The 13,322-nt window shown below is 34.6% G+C and overlaps 1 protein-coding gene across 1 annotated transcript in view; it reads right to left on the minus strand.

The window, feature by feature from the left end:
- SLCO6A1 (solute carrier organic anion transporter family member 6A1) overlaps positions 1-13,322 on the minus strand; it is a gene marked incomplete at its 3' end in the record, with an annotated part of 62,029 nt that overhangs the window by 23,775 nt on the left and 24,932 nt on the right. Inside the window, exon 7 of the mRNA XM_077757277.1 lies at positions 10,669-10,813. Within this exon, the coding sequence (XP_077613403.1) occupies positions 10,669-10,813 (145 nt within the window). The remainder of the gene's footprint in view (positions 1-10,668; positions 10,814-13,322) is intronic.

Raw genomic sequence — 13,322 nt, forward strand, 5'->3', positions numbered from 1 at the left:
GAGAATATGTATACATTCAGATTTTCATGATAATGCCAAATAGGTTTATAAAATGCTTAAACCAATTTATACTTTCACCAGTAGTGGATGAAATGCCAACTACTGGATATCCATGCCAACATGTATTTCCCTTTTTAATTTTAGCCCTTCTGGTGAATCAGTAATAATATTGCATTGTGGTTTTAATATGCATCTCCCCAAAAACTAATGAAGATGAACCCACTTTCATATGAATATTGGCCAACAGATGTCATCTATAGAACACCTTCTCAAGTTTTTCATCCATTTTATTGGATTATCTGTGTTACTATTGATGGAAATTTTTAGACATAAAATCTTTATAGAGTATTTCTATTGAAAAGATTATCTGCTTTCATTTTTACTCTTTATGCTGACATTTGATGAACAGAAGTTCTTAATTTTAATGTAATACCACTTATTTTTTTCCTTTACACTTATGTGATTCTTATTCTGTATATTAAAAATCTTTGTTTTCTCCAAGGCCATGAGATATTTTTCCTATATTTTATCCTAAAAAGCTTTACTGTCTTACCATTCACATTTAGATCTATAATACATCTAGAATTGGTAGTTCTGTATATAATGAGGTAGAGGTCAAGATTTATCTATTTTCATAAGAGTATCTAATTGACCCATTATCACCAAAATCTAACCCAACTATCTGTGTTATTTATTATAAAGCTATATTGTTGAGAGCATACCCATGTATGATTGTTTTATCTACCTCACTGGCTGGCCTTCCTGTAATTATAATCTCTTCACAACAAGTAATACCTCTTGCTTTGAAGAATACTATACATAAAATTGTTATAGTTACACCACGTTTTTTTCACACAGTACGTTTTCTATCCTCTAATTTTCAACCTTTTCATGTCCTCATACTTAAGGAATATCTCTTCTAAGTAACATACTGGATTGTCCTTCCAATCTGAAAATCTTTACTTATATGCAATATAATCACTACCATATTTACTGAAGCAATTCTCCATGTATCTCATGTTTCTGTATATCCAGCAAGTATAATCACTGACTGAACTTTTTTCTATCATTTCAAGGATATTTGTATAGTGAACAAACAGCCTTGGAAAACAGAGATAGTGTCCTTCCTGGAATTAAGAGTAAACACATTTATTGTTAAGTATAATAAAGATAATGTCTCCTCTCAATTAAAAGATAAGCACAGTTACTGTCTATTCTAAGATTTATGTTCCCCTAGAGCGGTGCCCACATTCACTACCTAACTAGCTTACACTGTACCCTGGCCTCCCAGACTTTGATAGATCTGCCCTGCCCAGTCACAGGTGCCTCAGTCTCAGCCTGCAGGTCCCTCCCCTAGAAGACCAATGCAAACCTTGTCAACACCAGATATTCTGACTCATATGTTTTAAAGGCTTCAGTCCTGGTGGTGGCAGTGGGCCCTACAGAAGCCTGAGAGGCACTGGGTTAAAACCATGTGCCTCACCCTGGCTGGAGACTGAACGCTGCCCACAACAGGTAGAGAGTCTCTGTAGAAGACTACAATGAAGGAAAAAAACAGCCAGGACACAACCGCTGGACACATGCAACACACATAGGAGACATGCTGAAGTGCCAGGTTCTGGTGAACAGAGAGTGCTACACTGCAGGGCACTACAGGATTATTCTTCATAAGGCCATTACTCTCAAGAGCAAGAGACATAGCTGATCTATCGCTCTATCACACAGAAAACAGACACAGAGAGTTAGACAAAATGAGGAGACAGAGTAATATGTTCCAAATGAAAGAGCAGGACAAAGCAAAACCATAGCAAGAGTGAAACAAATATAAGTAATATGCCTGATAGAGAATTTAAAGTAATGATCATAAAAATACTCACTGAACTTGAGAAAACAGTGGAGAATATCAGTAAGACCCTAAAAACAGATATAGAGAATATGAAAAAGAACTAATCAGAGATGAAGAACATAATAAATGAAATTAAAAATACACTAGATGGAATAAATAGTAGACTAGAGTAAGTGGAGGAACAAATTAGAGACTTGGAGGACAGACTAATGGAAAGCAAACAAGCTGAGCAGGTAAGAGGAGGAAAAGTATGCAGAATGAGAATACAATTAGGAAACTCAGAGACTCCATCATTATAGGGATCCCAGAGGAAGAAAGAATAGTTGCATATCCTCTAATCTGGGGAAGAAATCAGATATCTAGATCAAGGAGGCACAGAAATCCCTTAACAAAATCAACCCAAGGAAGTCCACATCAAGACACACAGTAATTAAAATGGCAAGAAGCAATGATAAAGAGAGAATTTCAAAAGCATCAAGAGAAATGAAGACAGTTACAAGGAAAATACCGTAAGATTATGAGCAGATTTTTGAGCAGAAACTTTGCAAGCCAGAAAGGAGAAAATCTACAATCAAGACTACTCTATCCTGAACGGCTAACATTCAGAATAGAAAAAGAGATATGAAACTTCTAAACCACAAAATTAGCCCTATAAAAAAAATGTTAGTGGGACTCCCTGTGAGGGAAAACAAAACCACAAGTAAAAATAGGCACAAAAGCAGTGAAAATAAGTATATCTGTAAAAATCAGTTAAGGAACTCATAAAATAAAAGTATATATATATATATATATATATATCATATAACACCATATAACAAAACTGTACACAGGGAGGAGTAGAGAATAGACTCAAACTTAAGTAACCATTAACCTAATATGGACTGTAATATGCAGAAGATGTTATATACAAACCTAAGGTAACCAATAATCAAAAACTACTGATAAATATGTAAAAAATAAAGAAAAAAGAATCCAAGTATATTATTAAAGAAAGCCAAGGGGCACTCAGGTGGCTCAGTAGGTTGAGCCTCAGTCTTCGGCTTGGGTCATGACCTCGCAGTTTATGGGTTCATGCCCCGTGTCGGGCTCTGTGCTGGCGGCTAGCTCAGAGCCTGGAGCCTTTTTCGGATTCTGTGTCTCCCTTTCTCTCTGACCCTCCCCTGCTCATGCTGTCTCTATCTCTCTCAAAAATAAATAAAACATTAAAAAAAAAATTAAAAAGCCAGGAAAATGTGAAAGAGCAAGAGAAGAAATGGCCAGAAGAACATTGTTCAAAAACAATCACAAAACAAGTAATAAAATGGCAATAAATACATACCTATCAATAATTACTTTGAATGTAAATGGACTAAATGCACCAATCAAAAGAAATAGGGTGACAGAGTAGATAAAAAAAAAAAAAAAACAAAAAAAACCAAGACTCATCTATATGCTATCTACAAGAGACTCATTCCAGATGTAAAGACACCTGCAGGTTGAATTTGAGGGGATGGAGAAATATATATTATACAAATGAAAATTACAAGAAAGCTAGGGTAGCAATACTTTTTTTTTTTTTTTTGGACAAAATAGACTTTAAAACAAAGACTGTAACAAGAGACAAAGAAGGAGACCATATAATAATGAAGAGGTCAATCCAATAAGAAGATTTAACAATTGTAAATATTTATGCATCCAACATGGGAACACCCAAATAAATACATAGAACAGTTAATAATAAACATACAGGAAATAAGCAATAGTAATACAATGACAGTAGGGGACTTTAACATCCCACTTACATTAATGGACAGATCTACAAACAGAAATTCAACAAGGTAACAGTGGCTTTCAATAACACACTGGGCCAGATGGATTTGACAGATTTGAATATATATATTCTATCCTCAAACAGCAGAATACACAGTCTTTTCAAGGGCACAGGAAACATTCTCCAGAATAGATCATATATTAGGCCACAAAACAAGTCTCAACAAATTAAAAAAGTTATGTCATAACATGCATCTTTCTGACTACAACACTATAAAACTAGAAGTCAACCATAAGAAAAAGTCTAGAAAGACTACAAATACAGGGAGGTTAAAAACATACTACTAAACAATGAATGGGTCAACCAAAAAAATAAAACAAGAAACCAAAAATTACATGGAGAAAAACAAAAATGATAATTCAACAGTCCACAATTTTTGGGATGCAGCAAAAGTGGCTCTAAGAGGAAAGTTTTTAGCAATATGGATCTACTTCAAGAAGCAAGAAATATCTCAAATTAACAACCTAAGCTTACACATAAAGAAGCCAGGAAAAAAAACAAAAACAAAACCCCAAACCAGAAGGAAGGAAATAATAAAGATTAGAACAGAAATAACTGATACAGAAATTAAAAAACGAGAGAGAGAGAACAGATCAATTAAATCAGGAGCTGATTTTTTGAAAAGATAACAAAATTTATAAACCTCTAGTCAAATCCATTAAAAAAAAAACAACTCAGGGTGCCTGGGTGGCTCAGTCAGTTAGGCGTCAGACTTTGGCTCAGTCATCATCTCAGTCCATGGATTTGGGGCCCGGCATCAGGCTCTGTGCTGACAGCTCAGAGCCTGGAACCTGCTGTGGATTCTGTGTTTCCCTCTCTCTCTGTACCGCCCCCCCCACCGACTCACACTCTCTCTCTCAAAAATAAAAAAAATCTCAAAAAAAAATTTTGTTTAAAAAGACTCAAATAAAAGTGTAAATAAAAGAGGAAAAATAACAAGTGATAAACACTACAAAAATACAAAGGATTATAAAAATATTATGAAAAATTATATGCCAACAAATCTAAGGACTTAAAAGAAATGGATAAATTCCTAGAAACATATGAACTACCAAAACAGAAACAAGATATAGAAAATTTGAAAGACTAATTACCAGCAATGAAATTCAATCAGTAATCAAAAAACTCCCACAAATAAAACTTTGCAAACTCAGAAATAAACCCAAAACCAGATGGCTCCACAGGTGAATTCTACCAAACATTTAAAGAGTGAATACCTATTCTTCTCAAACTTTTCCAAACAACCGATGAGGAAGGAAAACCCAAATTCACTCTCTGAGGCCGGAACTACCCTGATACCAAAATCAGAAAAAGACACCACTAAAAATGAGAGCAACAGGCCAATACCTCTGATGAACATAGATGCAAAAATCCTGAACAAAATATTGCCAAACAATTTAACAATATATTAAAAAAATAATTAACCACAATTAAGTGGTAATTATTGTCAGGATGCAAAGGTGATTCAAAATTCACAATTCAGTCAATGTGATACATCACATCAATAAGAGGATAAAAACCATATGATTATTTCAACAAATGCAGGAAGGCATCTGACAAAGTACAACATTCATTCATAAGAACTTTCAACAAAGTAGGTTTAGAGGGAACCTCTAGTAGTTATGGAGAGAAAACAGTGAATCATTAGAAGTTGATCTGATTTGCTTTGTTGAGGAGACAGTAGCACAAATGCTCATTAATGTGAATTGGCCAGAGCTGGATTTCCTGAAGGCCTGCGTCTTCCTGCAGTCTATTATGCCAATTTTGAATCCATTCTAAGACAAAAGTAAAACATCTAAGAGTTGTTTTGCTTCAAGGTTGTGACCATCTCGGGGAAGATTTCCCAAGATCGACATTTTCCTGTGTAAAAATCATAGATAAGGCACTTAAACTGTCTCAGAAAAGGAGGTAAAATGATCTTGTGGCTAAGGCTTTGGACAACTTCAATATACTTTTTGTGTAACTTCAATACACAAATGCTGTGACTTCAATTTCAGAATCTATAATTGGTAATTATATTTTACTTATTTATGCTCCTAAACTCCAAAAGTAAAGGTGAAACACAAAAATTGTTATCCAAACCTGTGTGCCTGTCTCCTCTTGTATGGTCCAATGGAAACAATACAGAATCCCAGGAGGAGAAAGGGAAATCTCAGCTTTTGTTATGGATTTATAGGAAGCAGGGGTATTAAGACAATAAGATTTGAGCAATAACTCAATTCAATAGATTTTATGTCCAGTGAAAACAGTTATCAGGGAACTGAGATTTATAGCAGATTAACCACCAATTAAACTCATTTGGTGCCCCTATACCTCTTGAAGGTCCAAACATCTGAGGTAACTAAATTTATGCAACACACAAATGGTACTTGAGACACTACTTTGGACATTGCCAAAACCTTTTGTATCCCATTAGGAACCAAAGACAAAAACCAATTCTCATTCATGCTGCAAGTCCATAAATATACATTTGCAGTACAATCTAAACTCCTCTGATATTTACTATAATGGGGTACACAAGGATTTATTGTGAGTACCATTATCATCTGATGCCAAAAGCTTTCAATGATAGATAAATATTTAGTAAGATGGAGAGTCAGAAGTCTCAGACTCAAAAGCTCTGACTTTAGTGCTATCAAACCTTCATCAGCAAAGATGACTGATAAAGCCCAACAAAATGGAGAAGAATGCTCATCAAGTTTTGCGGAACTATGCAGACAGATTTATAATGCTCAATCCCTCTGGCAATTAAAGACAAATTGTTTTTCCCCTTCTCCTTGACCAAAAGGAAGTATAGTATAGCTTTGGACTCTGAGTATTAGAGAGACAGTAGGTGATTCATGCTCATATTCTACTTCATTGGTCTTTTCTATCAGCTAATCCACAGTGAGTGTAATCCCGACCTACATTTGAACCTAATCAACAAGCGAGGGCATACTTCCTGCTTTGAGGTACCACAAACCCTAATTAAACTAGAAGTCTATAGAGATTTTGTGTACTGGAGCCTCTGGAAGAGGGAGCCATCCTCCATTCAGAAGCATCCCTTGGGGTTTAGATTCGCTGACTCCCTGAAACAGGTAGGTTGGAAAAACAACTCTTAGCTTACTATTAGCCTCTTTTCAAAACAGAAGCCCCGGCCTATGGAGGCTTTGTGATTCAGCAGACTTATATTTCATTCTGGGATGCATCAATCAGATTCACAACTATGTGACAAACTTTCCTTGTCAAGTGAATATGGTATATTCAAGCCGTAGAGACATTCATAAGAGATTTACAAGTGCTTAAAGAAATATCACCAGTAGATCAAATAGCCCTCAGAAGACTGTGGAAATCTGACAGGATCGTCCCAGTGGAATTACTGACACATTATTTATACGCACCTGAGGGCAGTTATCAGTATAATAAGAGTAATCCAATCAGAAAAGGTGCTACAAAATTTGCTCCCAACTTTAGTTGAAATAATCAGTGACACCACCTCAGCTTTGGAAAGCATTCTGATCAGCATCAGCCATTGATAAACACTAATTTGGATGACAGAATTGCCCAAAACTTCATCTTTTTAGTCCAAGGTAGAACATACACAATTGCTAATACTTTGTTTTACTGGATTAATAATTCAGGCTAAGTAAAAAGGTCAATAGAGAAACCTAAGGAGAGATCCATCTTGCTTTCTAAGGTAGACCACGAGGGCCAAGAGACTTATTTAGCTGGCTGCGGCCAACACTTTGCCAGCATGGTTGAGGCCAGTACTACAGGTGGCCTTATCCTGTTGCTTGGAGCTTTGTTGATATTCTCCTTATTTAAACACTGTGGGAAACAAATTGAACAAATTTAGTCCCAATCTCTTGATGAGATTTATCAGAATGGCAAAACACATGGTGGATTCATGAAAAATATTGTCATTATGGCCCTTTAAACTGCTACGTTTTTGGATTTTGGACTATTTGCAGTCTGACAATGGTGTTTCCTGTTTCATAAAACCTACTCCATAATAGGCTGATAGTCAAAATTTTTGCCTATTTTAACATGTTTTGGCCCACATGTTTTTTAACAATTATTTGGCCTACGTGTTTTATGTCCCTCATTTCTTTAAAATTTTAATCAAAATTTTCAAATTACTAGGTTCTTTTACTATTTGTTTTTTACTATTATTGGTTATCCTAAAAGTTATTACATGTATCCTTGGCTTTTTACAGCATAAAATACATGACAATATTCATGACTTTCCCATTAATGCCAGAATCTTAAAACATTTAATACCAATGGCAACCTCTTTTGGAGAGCCAATCTTAATATCTATCAAAACTGAAGATGTGCACAGTATCAATTACCTTTTAATGTCTAAACTTAGATCAACTTTTACAAATGTCCACAAGTAGACACATACCAGCCTATTCATTATGGCATTATTTGGAAGTGTGAAAAGTTAGAGGTAACTCAATGTCCATTAATATGATAATGGATAAACAGTGGTGTATTCATAAAATAGAATTCCACAGCATTAAATAGATAGACAACATGAATCTGATATAAGTAACTGGAAATGAAAGTGGGAGAAGAATATATGCAAGACAATGGATGAATTTTAGAAATAGATTGTACACAGATAGGCATATAAGCAGTAAAAATGCACAAACTTGTTTAGGAAGATTGTACTCTAACTTTAGAAGAGTAGCTATTTGTAAGGAGTCAGGAGTAGAAGGAAGTGGGATAGGGAACAGTGCAGAAATGGAAAACAAGATGAAGCCAAGAAAGTATACACCAAGACATATAATAATTAAAGTGTCAAAACTTAAAGACAAAAAGAGAATCCTAAAAGCAGCAAGAAAAACCACCTAGTTACATATAAAGGGTAATGGAAGCACTATAAGGCTACCGGCTGATTTTGCAGCAGATAATGTGCAGGCCCAAAGAAAGTAGCATAAATATTCAAATTGCTGAAAGAAAGAAAAAAAACCTACAATCAAGAATACTCTACCCAGAAAGTTTACCATCCAGAATTGATAGAAAGAAAAGAATTTCCCAAACTAAAGTCAAGAATCATCACCACTAAACTAGCCTTTTTATTTAAGTGTAAAATAAAAAGCCAGAACTGGAAAGAATTTTAAAAAGGAAAACATTTCACTGGTAAAAGCAAATTTTTTAACGATTTATTATTTATTTTTGAGAGCGAGAGAGACAGAACACAAGTGGGGGAGGAACAGAGAGAGAGACACAGAATCCAAAGCAGGTTCCAGGCTCTGAGCTGTCAGCACAGAGGTTGACGTGGGGTTCAAACCCACAAACTGTGAGATTATGACCTTAGCCAAAGTCAGATGCTCAACCGAGTCACCCAGGCACCCACAAACAAATCTACAGTAAAACTAGCAGATCAATCGCTTATAAAGCCTATATTAAGGTTAATAACAAAAATAGTAAAATCAAAAAATAGTAAAATCTAAAAAATTAGTTAAAGGATTCATAAAATTTAAAAATACAAAAGCATATATAAATATAATATGGAAGGGAGAGAGTAAAAGTACTGTTGTTTCTAGAGTCTGCTCAAACTAAAGCAACCATTAACCTAATACAGACTGTCATATACTTAAGATGTTATACATAAACCTAATGGTAAGCACAAACCAAAAATCTATAAAGCCATATAAAAAATAAAGTGAAAGTAATGCAATTATAACACTAAAAAAAGTCATCAATTACAAGAAGAAACAGAGAACTACAAAATTAAACAGAAAATAAACAAAATGGCAATAATTTTTATAGGCAATTACCTATCAATAATTACTTTTTTAATTAAAAAATGTTTTTAATGTTTATTTTTGAGAGAGAGAGAGAGAGAGTGAGTGAGCAGGGGAGGGGCAAAAAGAGAGGGAGACACAGAATACGAAGCAGGCTCCAGGCTCTGAGCTACAGCACAGAGTCTGACGTGGGGCTCAAAACCACGAGTTGTGAAATAATGACATGAGCTAAAGTTGGACACTTAACCAACTGAGCCACCCAGGTGCCCCTAAATGGTCTAAATATTCCCATGAAAAGACACAGTGTGAATGAATGGATTAAGAAAACATTTATATGTTACCTACAAGAGACACATTTTGGACACATGAAAAGATGTTCAACATCACTCTTCATCAGGGAAATGCAAATCAAAACCACAATCAGATATAAATTCATACCCATCTTAATGCCTAGAGTTAGAAACAAAGATACAAAAAGTGTTGGCAAATGTGTGGAAGAAAAAGAAAACTGTGTGTGTTGTTGATGGGAATGAAAAGTATTGCAGCCACTGTGAAAAACAGGATTTTTTGAGGTCCTCAGAAAATTAAAAATAGAATTACTTTATGATCAGGTAATTTCACTACTAGATATTTACCCAAAGAATACAGAAACACTAATTCAAAAGGATATATGCCTCCCTGTGTTTATTTCAGCATTATTTACAAAGCCAAATTATAGAAGCAGTCCAAGTGTCTATTGATAAATGAATGGATAAAGAAGACATTATACACACACACACACACACACACACACACATATATAATGGAATATTATGCAGCCATGAAAAAGAAGGAAATCTTTCTCATGACAACATGGATGAACCTTGAGGGTATAATGCTAAGGGAAGTCAGTCAGAGAAAAAAAATACCCTATGATCTCACTTATATATGGAATTTAAGAAACAAATGAACAAAGTAAAAAAGGGACAAATGATACAGATATATAAATATCTGTACAATACAGATACCTACAGATATCTAAATTCAGATACCAAGCTGGAGGTTGCTGAGCTTGGTGGGGAGCCCAGTTAAAATAAAGGGGGATTAAGAGTACACTATTGTGATGAGCATTGACTAATGCATAAAATCACTGAAAAGAAAAATAAGAAAAAATAAAATAAAACTTGAGTAAATGCTATTACTCCTGATTTATGATTATTTGAAATATTTCATAAATGGATTTAAGAAAACTTTATATAAAAATCTGAAAATGAGTACAATGAGCAGAAAAGGTGCACCTGCAATTTTAGTTGCTGCAGTGTGTGTTAATACAAACTGATTTTCTATATATATAGGCAAAAATTGAGAAGCTCCAATAAGAACTAAAGATTCTGAAGCTGTGGTCAGAGCTAGGCATATAAATACTGGATTCTTCATCAGAACCTGAAATACAAATAAGTCATACACAAATTATTTTATGTCGTTGGGTAAAGAAGAACAGATTCATTCATTCATATGTTAATGACCAACAAATAAAAATTTTATCTTTCCCAATCTAAACTGAAAATGCATATATAAATACCAAAATTTACAATTCACCAATATATAAATACATTAAAGACAAGTAGGGTTTAAACCATTTTTATTTGTAATTCTACCTCTATAATTTTTATTTGTAAATCTGGTAGTTAGCTAGAAAACTTAAGGGAGACTATATGTCATTAACCAGGTGTCTAGAATGCGCCTTTTCTTTTGTATCTATTTTTTTCCTTAACAAATCTTTTACTGAACTAAAGCAAAACAAAGATAATTTAAGCACGTCTCAAGGAAAATCACCAGTATTACATACAGTTGAGATTCTATAATATATTACTCCTGGGAATTCCACATAGAGTGAAGTCATTTAAATTCTGCATTTTAGTCAATTTTTTTGAAATTACTGAGAAGCCTGACAAGGATGTGTAGTGATGGTTTACTATTACCTACTATACTATTACATGATACATAGAATTAACATGACAATAATTAACATTAAAATATTAACTTTCAAACAGATTTCTGTATTTCCTATAAATGTGTCTATCTTTGAATTTTTCAGTGGTGTTTTATGTTCGTATATTCTTAAAATAACTTAATTTTTTTCTAGTCCTAAATACCTCTTTTGATATAAACATATTCTATATATTAACTCATCTTCTGAGTTCTATCTAACTTTACAAAGTGTGATTCCACCATATTCATTCACTCCCACAGGGTTAAATGCTTAGACTCAGTTCCATTCCCAATGTCACCAGCAAGGCAACATTAAACATCCTTGTGCATGCACCATCAAGGACTAGGGTAGAACATCTTTGGAAGTATATATCCCAGAACGGGATTGCTAGGGCATTGGGAGTTAGTATTCTTAAGTGATTATTTCTCTAGAATATGTTCCCAATACGTATCAGTTTACAATCACACCATAATGTAGGAGAATTCTATTTTCTTCATGTAGTGACTTACACTTTTTATAAAATCCATTAGACCAATATTTTCACTTCCACATACCTTTCCAGAACTTTGCCATTCTCTCATCATGAGGCACTGAACTTGGAAAAGTCCTTTATTGACTGTCTCAACAAAGCACCTGATGCAGCATGACTTCTGAGGTTAGGTCAAAAAGTGACAATATGACTTCTGGAATGTACTCCCACTCTCTTAGGACTCTGGTGTTGGGACTCTTTCACCATATTTTAAGAAAGGCCAGGCCAGATAGAGAGGCCATCTATGGGTATTTCAGCAAACAACCAGTATCAAAAGCTAATATTTGAGTAAATAAGCCTCCAGATGATTTTATCTTCCAGACTTGACTTTAGTTGACAAGTTGAGCTGAAAGAACAAGCCACAGGGTGCCTGGTGGCTTACTAGGTTAAGCACCTGACTTAGGTTCAGGTCATGATGTCAGTTTGTCAGTTTGAGTCCCTCATCAGGCTCTGTACAGACAGCTTAGAGCCTGGATCCTGCTTCTGATTTTATGTCTCCCTCCCTCTCTCTCTGCTCCTTCCCTGCTCACATACTCTCTCTCTCAAAAATAAACAAACATTAAAAAATATTTTTGAAAAGGAACAAGCCCTGACAAAACTGCAGATCAATGAACAAATCATGTTTTATTATTTTAAGCCACTAAGTTTTGGGGTGGTTTGTCATGTAGCAGTAGATAACTGGTATACCCCACATAATCACAAACACTTGATATAACTATCTGGCTTTTAAAAATTTGCCATGCTGATAGAAGTAAAGTAGTACCACAATGCCTTATTTTATACTTCCTTAAATTCAAATCCAACTGAGCATTTCTTCATGTAATTCATAGCTATTTAGTATTGGTTACTGTGTATACACTGCTTATTTACATTTTTATTAGGCTCCCTGAAATTCCTATGTGGATTTTCCAAGAATTTCTTGTTTATTCTAAATACTAATCTCTTGTTGGATTGAGAGATCTGTCACTCATCTTTTAACACTGTCTACAGTTTCCTTCATAGAACAGAAATCTTTGATCCATACATTTTTACTTTGTATTTTACACTATTGCAAACTTGTTTAACTTTCCTACCTCTATGTCACAAGATGTTTCTCTCATGGTTTAGCATTAACTGTGCTGTTTTTTTCTAATCACATTTTATTTACCTAAAAATTACTTTTGTGTATGATATGAAGTAGAAATCCAATTTCATTTCACCGTACAGAGAACCAAATTTGTCATCACATCTACTGAGCAACCATCTCTGCAGTGCCTATTCTATCATATAGCAAGTTCTTATATGTATTAATCTGTTGCTAAGTTCTATCTGCCATTCCACTAGACTATATCATGATTCTATGTGAAATGGCAATCTGTATAAGATACAACAGGAAGAGGGGCACCTGGGTGGCTCAGTCAGTTCAGCGTCCAACTTCAGCTCAGGTAATG

Source organism: Crocuta crocuta, unplaced genomic scaffold, assembly GCF_008692635.1.
Source record: "Crocuta crocuta isolate KB4526 unplaced genomic scaffold, BGI_CrCroc_1.0 scaffold131, whole genome shotgun sequence".
NCBI classification, from domain to species: Eukaryota; Metazoa; Chordata; class Mammalia; order Carnivora; family Hyaenidae; genus Crocuta; species Crocuta crocuta.